Genomic DNA, 19,292 nt, shown 5'->3' on the forward strand with positions numbered 1-19,292 from the left:
ATTCTAAATAAAAGTAAAGAGATAACTGTTGCAAGTTTTATTTCTTCACAATAGCTTTCATGATCACAGCTGAAATAAACACAGATATAAGGTAATAAGAACACCTGTAGAAATGCTCTTACGCACATGTACTAGGTGGTTTGATTTCCTTTACTCTGGAATATACATACAGAATATACCAATATCGATACACTTGTCTGTACCTAATCCAGTAGATAATTTTTTGTGTGTGTGTGAGGAAGATCAGCCCTCAGCTAACATCTGCCAATCCTCCTCTTTTTGCTGAGGAAGACTGGCCCTGGGCTAACATCCATGCCCATCTTCCTCTACTTTATATGGGACGCCGCCACAGCACCGTCTGACAAGTGGTGTGGCGGTGCGCGCCCGGGATCCGAACCCGGGCCGCCAGCAGAAGAGCGCACGCACTTAACCGCTACGCCACGAGGCCGGCCCCTCCAGTAGATAATTTATCCTGAATTCTCTGCAGTGTTTTAGTCTAGAAAGTATCATAGCTTCTCTGAGTTCCAAATCAAACCAACAAACAGCAGAGGGAGCTGGTGATGTGCTTTTGCAAGTGAGATTTGCACTCCTCAAGGGTCCACAGAATTTCTTGGCACACTGTTTCCAAGGAAAGGAAAGTAGGAATTCTTCATTAAAACACCTGTAAATTACGATATTGTCTTTTAGTAATTTCTTTTTATATCTATATATTCTAGGAAAGTGTTGTTGAACCTACAGTCACTTAAAAACAATATTGTGCAGATTTCTATTATGTCAAGGCAAATCTGCTTCATGTGCTCTCCCCACCCCCAAAACACTAGACAATTGTCAAAGGATCCTTGAATGGCGTGGCTTACTCTGTCCTTGAACCATTATGGGCCCCTACTATTTGTTCATTCCATATTGAGTCAACAAAAATATATTGAGCAGCATTATGTTCGATGCGTGTACTGAGCATCCATTCGCACATATTGAATGCTTAAAATTGAAGCTTGAATGTTTGAAAATCCATGGGAGTCTCTACATAAATTCATCACAAGTTTTTGCAGGACAACAGTATAAAGCAGATAGGCTTACCTGATTCAGTTTATAAGTTCTATACTTTCATCAAACTTGAAATTTGTAGCATTTACCTTCCAGATTTAGATGAATTTAGAACTTTGGAGAGAGAATTATTTTAAAGATACAGAAAGAACACAGTTTTACTTCAAATAGGACTCTTTTTTCCTTTTAAGTGAATGTGTGGGGACAGAGTCAGGAGAGCCTGTTGGGGCAGTCTTTTTTTTTTATTTTATTTTTTATTTTTTTTTATTTTATTGATTTATTTTTTTCCCCAAAGCCCCAGTAGATAGTTGTATGTCATAGCTGCACATCCTTTTAGTTGCTGTATGTGGGACGCGGCCTCAGCATGGCCCGAGAAGCAGTGTGTCGGTGCGCGCCCGGGATCAGAACCCCAGGCCACCAGCAGCAGAGCGCATGTGCTTAACCGCTAAGCCACAGGGCCGGCCCATGGGGCAGTCTTGATGAGAGATGGGCTTGAGCTTTGTTTGAAGATAAATAGGATGAAAATCATTGCAGGAGGAGGGATGGTGTGACAGGTGAGGGGAATGACAGGTGGGGGGAACAGGAGTTGCGGAGTGGAGGCCAGAATGCAGATGGCATGGCTGGTCTCTGGGAGAGTGGGACCAGCCTGGCTGAGGTAGATCATGACTTCTCTAGTTAAAAAAGCAAACAAACCAAGTCTTGCCAAATACTATGTTCCTTCCCACTAGACATATCAGAGGATGCTATTCCAAATCGATGTATTCTCTAATGTGGTGGTTCTCAAAGTTTTTGTTTTGGAACTCCTTCACACTCTTAAAAAGTATTGACAAAGGACCCACTGAAAGCCAAGAGGTCCTCTCTCTGCTGAACAGTTATCAGGACAAGCAAGGAGTTTTCCTGAATCTCCCTCTGGGTGTCTTGTGAGGATGGCCAGGGAAAAGCCAGGCAAGTAGGCAACATTTCCCTTTGCCCCTGTGGCTGCCAGATTCACTAATTTTGTTGGCATCAGGTCCACAGTGATGAAGCAGGGCTTTGTCCGGCACGTAGAAAGCCAGATCCAGAAGACCTCGCAGTGTAGAGCCTCCTCTCCCAGGAAGAACTGCAAAGGATAAAGAATGAGGAGAAAATAGAAAATATCAGACAACTGCTAACAACTGCCTAGTGTGCACGTTGTACAGAAAAACCTTGTCTTTATTGCAGATCTTTCTCAGTGCCTCAGACCCAGAGGCTTTAAAAAGACCATAATATTTTGGGACATTTGGCAAAACACGTAAAGTTGCCATCAATAATAGCACATTATATTCAGGCTCACAGGGTCCAAGAGCCAGCGTTCATGTCACCTATTCTGGTCAGAAGATGCTCTCAGGGCCACGCAGTGTGATGACACGGTGGAGACAGCAGAACGCCTAAGGCATCTCTAGGTACAACGGAGTACTGCAGCTGCTGTTCCAAGAATAAGCACCGGTTCATATTTACGTGAACTGGAGGACAAAGCAGAAGCACACCGAGAATATGAACAGAAGCCGCTTCAAGAATTGTATAAACTAATGGGCCGGCCCCGTGGCTTGGTGGTTAAGTGTGCGCGCTCCGATGCTGGTGGCCCGGGTTCGGATCCCGGGCGCGCACCGAGGCACCACTTCTCCGTCCATCCTGAGGCCGAGTCCCACATACAGCAACTAGAAGGATGTGCAGCTATGACATACAACTATCTACTGGGGCTTTGGGGGGAAAAAATAAATTAAAAAAAAAAAAAAAAAAAAGAATTGTATAAACTAAATCTGAGTTTCCTCCGACTATCCGTGGGTTTAAATGTTAAGAATAAGAACAAAGTGATACCACTGCAGAGCCCTATCGACAAAGCAGATTCTCTCACAGGGGATGGTGATGATCCCCACAGACGTCTAACAGGAATAGGCCTTTACTACCCCTTGGTTTGTCCAAATTCAGCCCAGTCATCTCTGTCAGTTCATGCAGTCACAGGGCACGGTCTCCTTTGGAAGGACCAAGGACAGAGTCACAGCTGCTATTCTCAGACCACCCAACCCTATCCCAAGTGGATTTCCTCCTCTCCCTAGCCCCACCACAACACCCAGGGACTGGCTCACAGCACCTCCTCACACCAGAAACCATGCCACCGTCATCCTCTGCCCACTGGCAAGCAGCTTTGGCTTTGATTTTTCTAGACACCCAGAGGGCATCTTGACATTTCATCCCTTTGATGTCACTTGAAAAGCTTAGCAGGCCTGCTTGAGAGGAACTGTCAGACTAAGACTGAGCCTCCCTTTTGCCCACCTCTCTTCCAAACTCTCCTCATACTCTACAGTTGCCAATGGTCCAGACTCTGGATTCTGACATCCTGCAGCATCCACTAATGCCACCTCTCTCAATAGTCCTTTTTCAGGCTTGCCACAGAGGCCCCCTTAATTTTAGCAGCTCCAGGTGGTTTATAAGTCATTCAGTTTTCCAGGCCAGAAAGCCCCCTACCCTCGGATGACCTTTCCACACAATAGCATCATGCACTTGAACTGCACAGCAAACCCCACCTCAAATAGTAACTTCTTAAACTTGAATCTCCTGCCATGGCACAACATAGCTCTGGGAGGGGTCCCTACGGCAGGTAGGTTCATCTATAAATAACTCATGACTTCAGGTTGGGTCAGTAGGGTTAGTCTCAGAAATTCCTCTGGAATAACATATAAGATCTTTATCACAATCTCAAAAAATTTTAAACGGATGGATGCCTTATAATATTGAGCTTTATAAGAAAGGTAGAATGTTGTACCTGGTTATTGGTTAGAAGCATTTTACTTAATGGGAGAGTTGCTAAGTTTTTATATGTCATATAAATGAAACAAACAAAAAGAAGAAGAAAGAAAAAAAAAGAAAAACAGACACTAAAACTATGGTGCTGTCGAGTTCAACAGCATAATAAAAGTCCTGATTTTACGTTCTAAAAGTAAACTGGTTCACAACACATGGACAGAGAGAACTGTTTAGTGGTTACCAGGGGCAAGGGGGGTGGGGGGGGTGGGCACAAGGGGCGGAGGGATGCATTTATACGGTGATTGACAAACAATAATGTACAACAAAAATTTCACAATAAAAAAAAGTAAACTGGTTCAAAAATAATTGTCAAGATGGTAATTTGTGAGAGCAGGAAGGATAAAGCCACTCTCCAACTACTTTTTGGAATTACTTTGATACACATACACACGCACACACACATACATCGAAACTGTGCTATATATTAATAAAGTACTTAATATTTGAAAATTCCAAATATTAACATTCACAGACATATCACATGTGCAGAAATATATGTTCTGTGAAAAACAAATATTTTAAAGAGATATTTCCCTTTTGGTCTGTCATGTTTTTATTTCTGGGGAAACACATTAAGTTCCTAAAAATTTGATACCATAATACTTCTGGTTCTGTAGTGCTGCCTTTGAAAGTTTCAGAACTTTGGGTTATGAGATCCCTTAACATTTTCTAGATCAAGTATCTTCTATATCAAAGGGAATTATTCTTATTAAGTGTCTCATTTAATTTGGGCTTTAGAGATGCCTATTAAAAAAAATTTTGATTGTCTCTTGATTCTCTCAAGTAATACCTTAATCTTTCATTCTGTTGCATAATTCATACAATTCATCTACATTCCTTGTCAGGGCCTTTAAATTAGGGCACAGTGTTATCCTAATAATATGCTGCTTACCTGTGAATACTTACTAGTTGTACAAGTGGTAAATAGTACCACTACACTTCCAGTACTATGTTGAATAGAAGCGGTATGTGAATGGGCATATAGTTGGATCCTGTTTTTTTATCGGTTCAGCCAATCTATGTTTTTTGATTGGGGAATTTAATCCGTTTACATTTAAAGTAATTACTGATATAGAAGGGCTTACTATTGCCATCTGAAAATAGTTTTGACCTGTAGACCCTCTGAAAGGGACCCACTAGGTATTCTGGGACCTCTTAGATGTCCCAGGCCACACTTTGAGAACTGCTGCTCCAAGGTATTTCATCAGTGTGTTTATGTTGACAAGAAGTTTATGACTTGACAAATGATGCTTCTGCAAAAACACATGATGGTCCCTCGGTAAACACAAAAACAAACCAATATGCCTGGTTCCAATTATCGTGAAAAGGTAAAAAAAGTGAATACTATATTATGGGTTGTACAAACGTAAGGAATCTGATAGTAGTCCCAGATTACTTTGCCATATTTCATAATTTAAGTCTGAGAGAAAGACTCAGATAATGTACTAAACTGTAATGTCAACTTCTTCACAGGTGGCATAAAATTCAAGTTACTGAACATCTGAGCACCCAGTAGTGCACTATCAATGGATATAGCAAACGTCATGACATTCCCAGAACAAACTGTCTTTTAAAAAGGAAAAGCTTCATACTTTCTATAGGCAGTTTTGCTTTACTTTCTATATAATTCAAGTTTGACATAGTTTTTTTGTGTGTTTGTGTGAGGAAGTTTCGCCCTGAGCTAATCTGTGCCAGTCTTCCTTTATTTTGTAGGTGGGTCGCCGCCACAGCATGGCTGACGAGTGGTGTAGGTCCGCACCCGGGATCTGAACCTGTGAACCCAGACTGCAGAAGCAGAGCATGTGGAACTTAACCACTACGTCATGGGGCCAGCCCCTTGACATAGATTTTTTTTTTTTTTAATAATTTTATTTATTTATTTTTTTTCCCCCCAAAGCCCCAGTAGATAGTTGTATGTCATAGCTGCACATCCTTCTAGTTGCTGTATGTGGGACGTGGCCTCAGCATGGCCGGAGAAGCGGTGCGTCGGCGCGCACCCAGGATCCGAACCTGGGCCGCCAGTAGCGGAGTGCGCGCACTTAACCACTAAGCCACAGGGCCGGCCCTTGACATAGATTTTTAATAGAGTCTTCACAGTAGGCATAATTGAAAAAGTTGACATGATAGTTTGAAATTTATTTACTTAAGCTATAATCATTCCAAGTGATTTATTCTCTACCTAGAAGCAGTATCCTAGAGTTAAGAGCACGGAGTATGGAGCTAGAAAGCATAGGTTCAAATCCCAGTTCCACTATTTCTGAGGCAACTTACTTAGCTGCTGTATGCCTCAATCTCCTCACCTGAAATTTGGGATAATAATAGTATATTATCTCACAGGGTTGTTGTGAGGATTAAACGAGTTAATAGAAGAAAACAGCTTACTGTTGTTCACATGGTAATTGTGCTGTAAACATTAACTATCATTACTGTAGCATTCCTAAATTGATTGGAATGTTTACTATTTTGAGATATACAAATTCTTGTATATTTCAATAATCTATATGTTGGTCTATGATTCTCTGACACCAAGTGGGTGTCCTACAATTCAACTCAATTCTGACACTAACTACTCAGTGTTAGTGCAGACCCACAAATTAATAGCTCAGTCCCAGAAGACTGCCTCCACTTCAGATGCCTGTTGCAAGCCTGTACTTCTGACTCACCGGCTATAAATCAGGGACCCCTACAACTCCCTGTTTAGGTTCAATAATTTGCTAAAATGGCTCACAGATCTCTGGACAACACTTTACTTACATTTACTGGTTTATTATAAAGGATACAAATGAACAGCCAGATGAAGAGGTACATAGTGCGAAGTCTGGAAGGGTCTCAAGCCAGGAGCCTCTGTCCCCATGGAGTTGGGGTGTGTCACTGCAGGTGGATGTATTCACCAACCTGGAAGCTCACCAAATTAAAGAGTTTTTATAGAGCTCAGTCTCCAGCCCCCCTTCTCCCTGGAGGTTGGTGAATGGTTCCAAAACCAAAGGAACCAAGCTTCCTACCCTTTAACCACTTGGTTTTTTGGGTGACCACCCCATCTTGAGGCTATCTAGGGGCCCCACCCTAAGTCACCTCATTTGCATAAACTCAGGTGTGATTGAAGGGGCTTGTTATGATTAGCAAAAGACACTCCTATTGCTCAGGAAATTCTGGATTTTAAGAGTTCCTTGCCAGAAACCAGGGACAAAGACCAAATGTATTTTTTATTATACCACAGTTGGAAAGGAGTGAGAGAAATGATGAAAATGAATTCACTGCTGTTATTTTAAATACATTAGTCTTATCTTCTCAACTAGACCTCAAACTCTTTGGAAACGAAGACCATCACTTCAATTTCAATTTGTCCTACAGTATCAAGCACTGTGCCAAATAAGTACTCAACTGATAATCGTAATACCTTGCATTCATAGAATGCTTTATAGCTTCACAAAATTGTCTCAAATGTATTATCTTTTTTGAACCTCACACACTTGTGATGGCCTCCATTTTACAAATGATCAAACTGAAGTCCTAAGATGGTGTTACTTACCCAGCAAATATATCCCATTAGAAGCAGAGAAACAGTACAAACTCAGTTCTTCTGACTTGAATTCCAGCCCTCGTCTACTCGATCACAAAAGATATTAAACTGTAAGATAGGTGACTGGTTCCACTTGGCTTGGTCCTAAATCACTTAACTTCTCTAGGTTTTATTTTCTTCATTTGAAAAACAGGAGATCATTTTTTTTTTTTTTTTTGTGAGGAAGATGAGCCCTGAGCTAACATCTATGCCAATCCTCCTCTTTTTGCTGAGGAGTACTGGCCCTGAGCTAACATCTGTGCCCATCTTCCTCCACTTTATGTGGGACGCAGCCACAGCATGGCCCTACAAGTGGTGTGTCAGTGAGCACCCGGGATCCGAACCCGGGCCGCCAGCAGCGGTGCGTGCGCACTTAACCGCTATACCACAGGGCCGGCCCCTCTCTTCTAGTTTTAAAATATCATTGTCGGTGATCTACAATAGCTGGCTTTCCCCTTGCACTACAATGTCAGCAGTGGAGATAGTCAGTAATTATGTTTTTGCTTAACAAATGTTCCCAGAGAGCCACTAATTTAGGAAAGACACAAAATTTAGTAAAGTTGGCTATACGACAAATTCCACTGGTTTCTATTAAAAAAAAAAACAACCAAAACCCAAAACACCAAACCTATCTTTCCAAGGAAAAATATATAATGTACTCAACTAATCACTTTTGGTGAAGAATAAGTAAGAATAATTTTGGAGCCCATGACATCATAGGTGTTAAAGGAGTACCCTAAGATTAGAGGGGATGTCTTTGTGACATGTTCTTGATTGCAGGAATGTTTCAACCTGACATCAACACTTTCCTAGACCTTAAATATTTCTCTCTCACGCCTAGTGAGAAATTATTGGAATTTGTACAACTTTCTTCTCTTCTATTTCAGGATATGAAGAGCATGTGGTTAGGCTCCTTACCCCTTCCCAGGAGAGTATGACTGTTGAATAATAAATAGAAAAATAACTAGAGTCAGGCATTGGAGAGGAGGTTAAACTAGTAGGTAAATTCTAGTGTCTTCCAATATTGAGATTTTACAACTTCAATGTTTCCCTGCCCTAAAATTCATGGCTCCCAGTTATGTGAGATGTCTGTAACCCACTCTACAAAGCCTTTAAATTCAAAACACTAATTTCAAGGGAAGCATACTCATCCTCACATTTGATAAAATACTTTTCCTTCTTCCTCTTTCTTAAAGAATGTCTAGATGCAAAATTCTTATGTAATTGCACAAACCAAATGCTTTGGAACACAAGGCCCAACCTGAAGCATTATATGCCTCAAACATTTAATGTCACAAACTATTCATTTGTCTACACTTTTGCAGATATAGCATTTATCTGCAGTAATTACTCTTTGCAAATATTATACTTAGTCAAATATTTATTGAGTGCCTACTACATGTCAGGGACTATGTTAACTACTTAGTTTCACACAATTCTTAAAATAAAGAAGGCCATTAACTGCATTTTGACTCACTTTACCATTATGTAATGAAATAAAAGTTAAACTTCCTTTGTTTCTCAAGCAACAAAACCCTTGTTAATTCACTTTCTTAACTTCAAGAGAGATGTCAAATACAAGAAACAACCTGTTGGTTTTTTTTTTGATGGAGCTAATAATGCAATTCTGTTTGCAGTGACATAAAAAATAAAACTTCAAAAGTATGGCTTACTTATAACTAGGAAGAAGAAATATAGGAAGATTTCAACAGAGGAAACTTAGAAACACTGAAATGCGTTTGACTTTCTGTGTCTCCCCAAGAAACAGAACAGCACCAAAAGGTAGAAATTATAGAAAAGTAGATATCGGCTCAGAAAAAAAAACCTTCCGTCCAAACAACTTTTCTAGCAGTTAAAGCTAGTCTGAATACTGAAATAGCTGTTCTAGGACCAGTTGCCTGGAACGTTGTAAAGGAGATTGAAGCACTGGAGGGAAAGTTGGATTACTAGATACTCTAATGTACTTTTCAGCATGGATTCCGCAATTAACATTACTATTATGAATTCCTTAAAAACGACAAAACTGGTGGCAACTGAGTTCTTACTGGACTCAGGAAGCCAGGTAGTCAGGATACCCCCTCTCCTATGTGAGACAGCCCTCGGAAAGAGCAAACGGCAAGAGAGGGTGGGTTTTCCTGCCAGGGTCTCGCAGCGACCTTCTGTCCAAATCAATTCGGACAAATCTCCTGCAGGACTTCCACTAAGAAAACGAAGCGTTCTATCCTGGAATGCTCTTTTTTATGGCAAAGAGGGACAGAGAAGTAGGACGCAGAAGACGGAGCTGTTAGGAACGGAGGCGCACTCTGAAGAGAGGAAGTGGGGAGAGCGGTTCCAAGTCAGAGCCTGCGGGGCGTGGAGCGTGGAAGAGAAAGGAGGGGCAGGGGCGGATGGAGTGAAGGGCAGAGAACCGAGGGAGCCGGCCGGCGTCTCGGGCACTACCGGTTGATGGGGCGGAGTGTGTTCACGGTGGAGGGAACCCAGCGGGTCCTGGGGACAGGCGCTGCAGAAGCCGCCAGGAAGGGGCGCCGGATAGTACGCATGCGCGGGCAAGGAGCCGCGGGCGCCCGCCGCGCGCGGCCGTCGCCGTCTGGGCCAGCCGCCCTGGCCTTGCCCGGCGTCGGACTGCGGGCGCCACAGCCCCGGCGAGGCGGCCTGGCTCACGCTCCTGTCCATCCCTGCAGCCCAGAAGCCGGAGGCCACGCCAGCCGCACGGAAGCTGCAACGCCGGCGGCGACCGCGGCTGCGACGGCCGCTAGGAGCGCGAGAGGCTCCGGGGTCGCTGCGGCGATTGGCCGGCCGCGGCGCCCGCTCCCAGAATGCAGCGCATGGCGCGTCATTGAAGAGAGACCATGATGGCGGCGGCGCTGGGGCCCCCAGAAGTGATCGCTCAGCTGGAGAACGCGGCCAAAGTTCTGATGGTGAGTGCGCCGCGTCCCCCGCACGCCGGCACCTGGGGGCCTCCGACTGGCCCTGCTGTGCTAGGCTTTGCCGCCGCTGGGCTGGCGACCGGCAGGGGCCTCCAGGGACCTCTGGAAGTGGAGGAGGTGGTGGTGGCGTGGCGCAGGATTCTCCATCCCACTTTCCTCTGCCTTCGTCCTCCTTTTCCTGGGGCTGTCCCCTTCCCCTGGATGTCCGGCACCCCAGCGGGACACGGAATATGGTGTTGTAGGAAAGAGAGTTTCCTGGGCCACGGTCTTCACCCTACATGCTGCGGCCGACTGGGGCGAGGGTAAGGCGCGGGGAGTGAGGTCAGGTCATCCCCGAAGGGCTTTGGTCGGGGGCTGTGTGCTAGCCGCTGGGGAGTTGGTGTCAGGAGGGGAGAGATGGCCCAGCCCAGGTGCTGTTAGCCATCCTCCTTCCCTTCGGGCATTCAGGTCCTTAAGCGCTTCTTCTGACCTGTAGCCTCCTCGGGGGTAACCGCAGCCGGCAGCACGTGGAAGGACCGGCAGGAGAGAGGGGAATCTTTGGGACCAAGGTCATTGGGGCAAAACTTTTTCCAGGACTGAGCTCCCTCTGGGTCGCGCGTTAACTTCATTCTTACACTATACAATACACAGTTTGATGAGTAGGTTCTTTACTCAGGGAGTTTGGGAAGGCCAAGTCAAAGGTTCCAAAAAGTATTCCACGCAGGGAGTAGAAGTGAGGATAAACTATATTCAGTTACTTGGTGAACTGTGTGTTTGTATTTGTTGGCCCAGTTTTATTTTTTAAAGTATAACCTCCGTGTTTGTAGATTTTTTTTGGCAGTTAGAGGCTCATTTGATTACTTGAATTGATTCAGCCTTTCTAAGAATTGAATGCAGCCAGCTTTGTTTCCTTTTTGGACTTTTTTCTTTTCCTTTTGTTTCGGTGATTGAGTTATGTGTTCGAGCATCACATTTAAAAATATTTGAACTAATTCTAACATAGTTTGTAGTTTCATTTATTAAGTTTTGTTTTCACACGCACAACACCAGATAGGTCATGAAATTTAGCTCATGCAATTGAGAAGTATAATAAAAAGCGGTATTTGCTTGCTTCATTACGAGCAAAGTTAAGTGAATCGTTTTGTCACAAAACTGAGTAGATAACGTTTTCAGACTCTTGCAAGTCCAGAAAAAACTACCTAGTATCTCCCTTAATACGAGGTTCTTAAAATCCCTGACAGCGTTTCCTGAAATACCTGAAAATTTTCTAGGAACTAGAAGCCTCATTTTCGTTAGAAGTGTTTGATTTAAAAAACACTGCTTTAGTTCTTATATTGATAACATAAAATTAGTGTTCTTCATCATTGGCCTGAATATTAATTGGTATTTGTGCTTACCAGTACCTTCCCTCTTCCCTGACAAAGCTAGTTTTATCACCTATAAGGGAGTAGCTGAGAAGAATAGTAGTAAGTACTTTTTATTGAGGGCATACTACATGCGGTAGACTGTGTTTGAGACTTTACATACTTCATGAATCCTTGCAACAGCTTACAAAGTTGAGAGCGAGTTGAAGTGGCCCAGATTACAGTTACTAAATGGTTAAATTAGGTCTAGAACTCAGGTCTGTCTGGCTCTAAAGCTGGATCTCTTTCCACTCTACCTCACCACCTCTCCTATATGTTGTATAGATATCCGTTTATGTACTTTTTAATCTTTCCAGAGGAAAAGAGTATTAAAAAAATATTATGTTATTAAAAATAGGAAATTCGTTTTTGGAAATTTCCACTTACTTTCAAAAATGTGTACCAGAAATGTGTAAGAGTATCAGTTACTGCGTTATTTCTCAGTATGAAAGCTGCATTCCAACTTATTAATAACAGCTCACATTAGTAAGTGCTTACTATATACGAGGCACTATGCCAAGCACTTTACGTATTTTACCTTGTTTAATCCTCAGTAACTCTCTGAGGTGCGTATTATTACTTTCATTTTATAGACTAAGGGACTCACACATGTAAATACTAAGTAATTTACCCAGATTTTCAAGGAAAGTGGTAGAGTGGGAACTCCGACTCCAGTCAGTCTGTTACCAGTCTGTGCTTCTTAATGTCTAGTGTAGTGAGACTAGAAAGCAGATAAATTGATTCATTTGAGGATAGTTAAGATTGTTAAATCTACTTCAATTATTAAGCATTAGAATATTAAAAAAAAAAAAGTGGGTGATTTTAACATTTATCCACTTGTGGGTCAGATGGATATCTGTTTGAGGAAATCTTGTTTATAGAAAATTGCTATATATTTTAGCTGTTAATATGTTTTGGGATTCAAGTAATTAGTGATGTCTTTCACAATCATTTTTGCTTAATTTTACTCTTTGGTAGTCTGTATATTTCTTTAATAAAAATCAGCATAGAGTTTTAGTGTGTAGAACACTCTCAAGAGATCTTTTAGGACAGGTCTTAGGGAGTCCATGGCGGATATCAGAAGGAAATTGTAAGCAGATTTTGGGGTGCAAACATACACTTTTGGTAATAGATTCTGTAGCTTTTACCAGCTTCTCTCAGGAAGTAGAGACCTAGTCTGATTTCCTAAAATTAGAACCTAGTCTAAGCATTTCTCCCTTCCATTCTACAGATGGGGAAACTGAGGTTCAAAGAGGTAGAAGTGACTTGACGGAGGTAGATCACAGAAGAAATTAGTGATGAGAGTGATCCTGAACCCGGGTGACCAGACTCCCATTTCAGAACTCTTCTGAAATTTTTACTCAACCATGTTGCTTCTCAAAGTCAACATATTATAATACCATAAATGTTACATTTTATTACCTGATGGGAAATTTCTAGATGTGTTTTTGGATATTCCAGTTGTTTCACTGTGAACCTCTATATTCAATCTTGTTTAGGTTATTGGATAAGCTGCCAAATAAAGTAGTATATTAGACCTGTAGAGTAAAAAAGATATTTATGGATTTTATAGGTCTCAATCTATAAAGAGTGATTTCTCCCTCAAAGGTAGTAACAGAATATTTTCTGTAGATGCTTGTAAATACTGCTTAATCTGATTCTAAACAGTGAGGTTACTTGCTAGAAAATAAACTTGAAAATGAACAAACTAGAATGAGGAAGGACTGTTGTAAATTAATAACAGCATGCAAGTGAAGTTATTTATTCTGGAAGCATTGTGCAAATGGAACATTATTTAAATAGGTCCTGAAAATTTCCTGTCCAAAAAGATTCCACTTGTTGGCTTTTGCTTAAGATACCTAACCCTAAATTTTTGAGAGGATATTAAATACATATCAGAGTTAAGTAAAATTGACCACACTTCTGTGCTAACATTCTCATCTGTGAGAGTCTCTCTGACTATATGAACTTAACAGGTTATATTTACAGACCTGAAAATTTGGTGTTGTAGATACATTTTACATTATTTAAAAATGATAACTAATACTGGAATATATTATTTTAAAATATATCAACAACACACAGATATACAGAATAAAAAGTGAATCTTCCTCTCCCTTTCCCCACTCTCAGTCCCCTCCCTAAGTAATCCATATTAAGTTTGACTATACTTTGACCTTTTTTCCTATGCTTGTACAATATATGTTATGTAGTTTTTCTTTTTTTTTAACATAAATGATATGCTATAAGTATTTTCCTTGATTAAAAAAAATTGTAGGGATACCTTTCTGAAGAGTAAGAAATTCAAGCTGTGCAGAAAGGTATGCAAGGGAAAGTAAAAGTTCCCATTCTTTCTCTTCAGAGGTGACTGTTTCTTGGGTATCCATGTTGAAAATCTGTAAACATATAAGAGCATACATACATCATTTTTAAAAATGTATTTTTTTACATAAATGAGATTGTATGATCCATATCCTCCTGTAATTTTCTTTGTTCACCTCATTGTGGATGAATTTTAAAGGAAATTGTTTCCATTTTCTTTTTTTTTTTTGGTGAATAGATATGAAATGTAAGTTGTGTTTTGATTTTGGAGACACTATAATGGAAAAGTTTAGTGTTCTTTTAGTATTAATATCACGTTTGTTTGAACCATAAATCCAAAGTGTGTTTTATTTATTTATTGACTTGAATTTCCTTGGTTTTGTTCCCCTGGCTCCTTAGACTGTTAGAGATCGTCCTTAGTGAGTGTGTGCGGTGATAGTGTAAGATGATGCTAAGCACATATGTTAACTGATGCTTTATAGAATAGTAATTTCATATATTTGTTTTAAAACCAGAATGGATTTTAATATATCTAAATCCAATTTTAATGAAGGACTAGTTTTCGTAGTTTTTATTGTATTGGAATTTGGTTAATATTTTGAAAGCATCTGCAAAATTGAAGTGCTATACAAAAATTCTTATTTGATTCTCACATCAATCTTATGAAGTAAGTAGCGAAGAGCTATTCTTAAACTTTATAAATGAGAAAATCTGAGATTCAGAGTGGTAAGTGATTGGCCTGCGGTCATATAGCTGATTTGGATCTGGAATTCCATCTGTGGCCACTCATTCATTCTGGAGCATTTCTTTAGTATATGTATGCTAGGCATGATGCTATATATGCTGAGGAGACAGGAGAAAGACTGACCTTGTTTTCAAGGAGGTCATAGTCTAATGGGGGAGAAAGGCAAACTTTAGCAATTATTAGGTAGTGTTATAATAGAAGTATATACTTTGTTCTGTGAGAGTACAGAGAAGGGACATCTGTCTCAGACTGAGATGGGGACCTAGAAAGGGCTTCTTGGAATAGGTGATCCTTAAGCTGAGCCATGAAGGACAAATTGGAGTTTTCCAGTTGCGTAAGGGGTATTCCAGGTAAATGTATGTATTCGCATGGAGGCCTAAGAGAACCAAATACGTTCTGTTTGGGGAATATTTGAGCATTTATTTAGTAGATATTTCCTGAGCCTCTTGTATGTATAAGGTTCAATGCTTTTATCTTTTTGTGATCAATAATTCACATCATAAAATTAAGAATTTTGGTTATAGCATTTACTTTTCTTATTGGAAATATGCATTATATTGAGTAAGCATTTTTATTTATTTCAACCTTGTCTTCTGATCTTTGCTGTGGGATTAGATATTAGAAAACTCGCACTAGCAGAATTCTTTTTCTCAAAAAACTAGTTAGCAGGAGATTTTTATTTAAAATTCAGGTCAATTAAATGTGTATTTTGCAGTGAGACTTGTGTCAAACTTAACTAATTGGAACATAGCCAGTGATCCAGAGAAGAAATGTGAAAAGACTTTTGAAGTGACCTGTAGATATCTAAAAGGCAGTTGATAAAATTTAACAGCATTTTATGATTAGAAGGAACTAAACTAGGAATTGAAGAAATTCTCAATACGATAAAAAATAGTTTTTCAAAGCACTAGTTAATGGTGACACGTTTACGAGTAAAATAGGGAGTCCTAATATAACTATCATTCAACACCTTCTGGAGGGCCTAGCTGATTCAGTAAGATAAGAAAAAGGAATAAGTGCAAATATTAGAAAGAAAAGTAAAAAAGATGATTATTTGTAGGTGGTATTCAGAAAAAAAAATCCAAGGAAATTAACTAAAAAACTATTAGAACCATTAGTTGTTTGGTAAGGTGGCCAGACATAAGACACAAAAACCAATTGCAAGATTCCCTTATATATATATACAACCATGATCAGCTTAAAAAAGGAAAAAAGATCTCATTCATTAGGAATAAAAATTGTAGGGATAAATTCTAGGACACTATTTAATAAGAAACATGCAACATCTTTATGAAGAAAACTAGACAGCTTATTTGAAGAATATGAAAGAAGATCTGAATTAAATGAAGTCTTAGTTCCTCAGTCCAAAGAATTAATCCGGTTAAGGTGGCAATTCCTCCCTCAATCTATAAATTGAATGTGATGTCAATCAAAATCCCTCTTCCCTCCTCACCCATGTTTGAGGTGGGAGAAAAACTTGACTAATTAATTAGAAAATATATCTAGGAGATTAATTGTATGAGAATAACAAAGAACATTTTAAAAAAGAAGAATGAAGGTTTGGGGGACTTGATGTACCAGGTATTAAAATGTATGAAAAAACTAAAGTAATTGAAACATTGTAGCACTGGCATGGGAAAAGAATAGAAAGTTGAAACAGAATAGTTCAGAAACAGACCTATGATTAAAATGATATTTCCAATTGTAAAGGTATAGGGAAGTGGATAATGCTAGTGGAAGTATAAAAAGCTACAAGTTTTTGGTAGATAGTTTGGCAGTATGTTACAAAAGCCTTAAAAATGTATATTTCCTTTGACCCCACCTATTTCACTGCTAGCCATTTTGTTTAGCCTCTGGAAATACTTGCACATACACAAAAAATGTTTACTGTGGCATATATACCTTGCTATAGCAAAGAACTAAAATGATGTGAATGTCTAGTTGAAAGAAATTGGTTAAATAAACTATGGTATTCTATACAATAGAATTTTATGGAACTCTTACAAAATGTGGATCTAATATGTGGTACGTTTTCTTTTTTAATGGAAAGAGTCTCAAAATAAGTGAGTGAGGGAAAAAAGTGCAGAACATAATATAATCCTATTTTTGTTTTCTTAAAAAAAATCTGCTTATATTTGTATACGCATAGAAACAGAATTGGAAGATACATACTAAAATTTTAAGAATGGCTGTCTAGGGAATGGGATTGAAAGTGGCAAGAGTCCTCAATTTCTGTGTTTTAATGTAATTTGAATTTTTTATGATATAAAAATATTGTATCACAAATAATATGTCATTTTGATAAATTTGAATGTTGCATGTGTTTTTAAAATCTGTGACTATTTTCTTGAGTTCTCTATAATTTTATTCTAAAGAATATTAAAAGCTGTATCCTGGCTTAGGCTGAGTAAAGACTAGATTTATGTTTTTGCATTTATAAATCACGTCATCCTATTTCTACAGATTTGTTTAATCACTGCTAGTTAAGCATAACCTTGCTAGCAAATAAAAGGAAAAATATTCTTTTGAGAAAGAGCTACTACAAAACCAATAAACTTTATTCTGGAGAAGAGATAGGGATTTATTCTCAGGCCAAGCTCTATTCACTTGTAATTGTGGGAAAAATTAGGCCCACTATAAAGTGACAAAGAGAATATTCTAGAATAGGGGCTTTCAAAGTTTAGAAGGTGCATAACCAGTCTTAGAATGATTGCTAAAATTGCAGATTCCTCTGTCTTAACTATAAAGGTTCTGATTTACTAGGCTATGTCTCATTCCGCTCCTTCCTCTTCAGTGGCTTTCTGAGTAGGGTTCTGCAAGCTCAGCATAGTTGTTAGCCTGTGCCTCATACTCTAGCCATAAGGCTGTTTCTATCTACTGTCTTTGTTTTTCAGCCAGGGCTGGCTGCATAATTTGCAGGGCCCCATGTAAAATGAAAATGTGGAGCCACTTGTTCAAAAGGTAGGAAAAAAGTGCCATTAGAGGTTCTAAAATATAGGAGTTTTTCTTTTAAAAACACGTATTATATTACTTATAAAACATAATAGGGATAATAGTGCTTTATGAGTAACAACAAACAAATTGCAAAAAAAATAATATTTTGATATCATAATTTTTATATAATACAGTAAATAATGCTTTATGTGATACCAGGGCTGATCATAAGATTTTTTTGGCTTGCTTTTCTACAAATTTATTAAGTCATCAAAATCTTTACCTTGAGCAAGTTCATTTTCCGCCAATATAATTGAAAGTGATGTCAGTTGCTCTTGGCAAATGCAAGATTGCGAATAATTTTTTATTTGACTAGGATCTTTGTGTTGATGCAACTGTTTTCAAGAGCTGTTAAATTTATAGGTTGTGATGGTGTTGTGCTCTGATTAATTATTTACAAATATGAATTTTAGTACATTTAGAGCTGATAATTCTTGCAGAACATTTTTTTCTAGAAAGATTTAGCTCTTCATATAAATCAGTTTCATGTAAGTTGAGTTTAATTGTAGATGTAAATTTATACAATATTTTAATATTTCCTCTGACACTTCTCGTTACTCCTAGAGGTCATACAAGAAACCAAAAGTAGCTTAATGATTTGTATATGATTAAAAATGCCTGTTTATGTATGCATCCTGCCATTGTATCTTCAATTATAAGAAAAAAGGAAAATTGTCTTCCTCATTAATAAATTGTTCATCCAGAGCCTTATGTTAAAATAGCATTCTTTTCCATTGAATGCCGTGATCTTTAAATTTAATTTCTGTTTCTAAGCCTGTAGATATTTGCTTCTCTATAGCAGTTTTGGACACCAGAGATTCTAAACTCTGAAGAGTTCTTTTTTTTTTTTTTAAAGATTTTATTTATTTATTTTTTCCCCCCAAAGCCCCAGTAGATAGTTGTATGTCATAGCTGCACATCCTTCTAGTTGCTGTATGTGGGATGCGGCCTCAGCATGGCCGGACAAGCGATGCGTCGGTGCGTGCCCGGGATCCAAACCCCTGCCGCCAGCAGCGGAGCGTGTGCACGTAACCGCTAAGCCACGGGGCTGGCCCTGAAGAGTTCTAATAACTCCCTGATATGCATTATTGCAGTGTCCATGTCTACACTTATTTTGTAATTTATTGACACGTTTACTGCCTGAGTTCCTGTCACAGTGCTCAGGCTGGAGAATTAATATTTGTGCAGGTGCCTCAGGGACAGGCTCTGGGGATGGACAGGTAAGCTGGCCTCCCACTGTGGATTGTGATGCTGCTGCCAGTCTGGGTCCAGGTCCCACCCTAGCCACCTTGGGGGCCTGTGGCCCCCAGACTACCTCGAGGCATGTGCATGTGTGCCTGGCCACCAGCTTGTCTTCACTACTCCCATGTATGCTTCATTGTCCCATTGGGCTTCACGTAACACAACACAAGTTCAAAGGTAAAATTGTTAAGAATTTCATGATGGCAGTAGCAGAGTATCAGATTAAGCATGGGGCCCTTTTGAGAGTTGGGCGC

General features: G+C 39.6%; 1 protein-coding gene and 1 pseudogene across 2 annotated transcripts in view; both read left to right on the forward strand.

Moving 5' to 3' along the window:
- Positions 1-1,660: 1,660 nt before the first annotated feature.
- Positions 1,661-10,182, forward strand: LOC101404833 (CCR4-NOT transcription complex subunit 4-like; annotated as a pseudogene).
- XPO4 (exportin 4) overlaps positions 10,047-19,292 on the forward strand; it is a 132,856-nt gene continuing 123,610 nt past the window's right edge. Inside the window, exon 1 of one of the 2 annotated variants that reach the window (XM_004435249.2) lies at positions 10,047-10,344. In XM_004435249.2, coding sequence (XP_004435306.1) covers positions 10,276-10,344 — 69 coding nt within the window. In that variant the 5' untranslated portion in view covers positions 10,047-10,275. Of the gene's footprint in view, positions 10,345-10,467; positions 10,656-19,292 lie in introns of those variants that run through there. The other variant, XR_015553506.1, reaches the window with a different exon arrangement.

The sequence above is a fragment of the Ceratotherium simum genome, chromosome 10 (genome assembly GCF_057802395.1).
Source record: "Ceratotherium simum simum isolate JZ-2026a chromosome 10, ASM5780239v1, whole genome shotgun sequence".
Classification (NCBI taxonomy): Eukaryota; Metazoa; Chordata; class Mammalia; order Perissodactyla; family Rhinocerotidae; genus Ceratotherium; species Ceratotherium simum.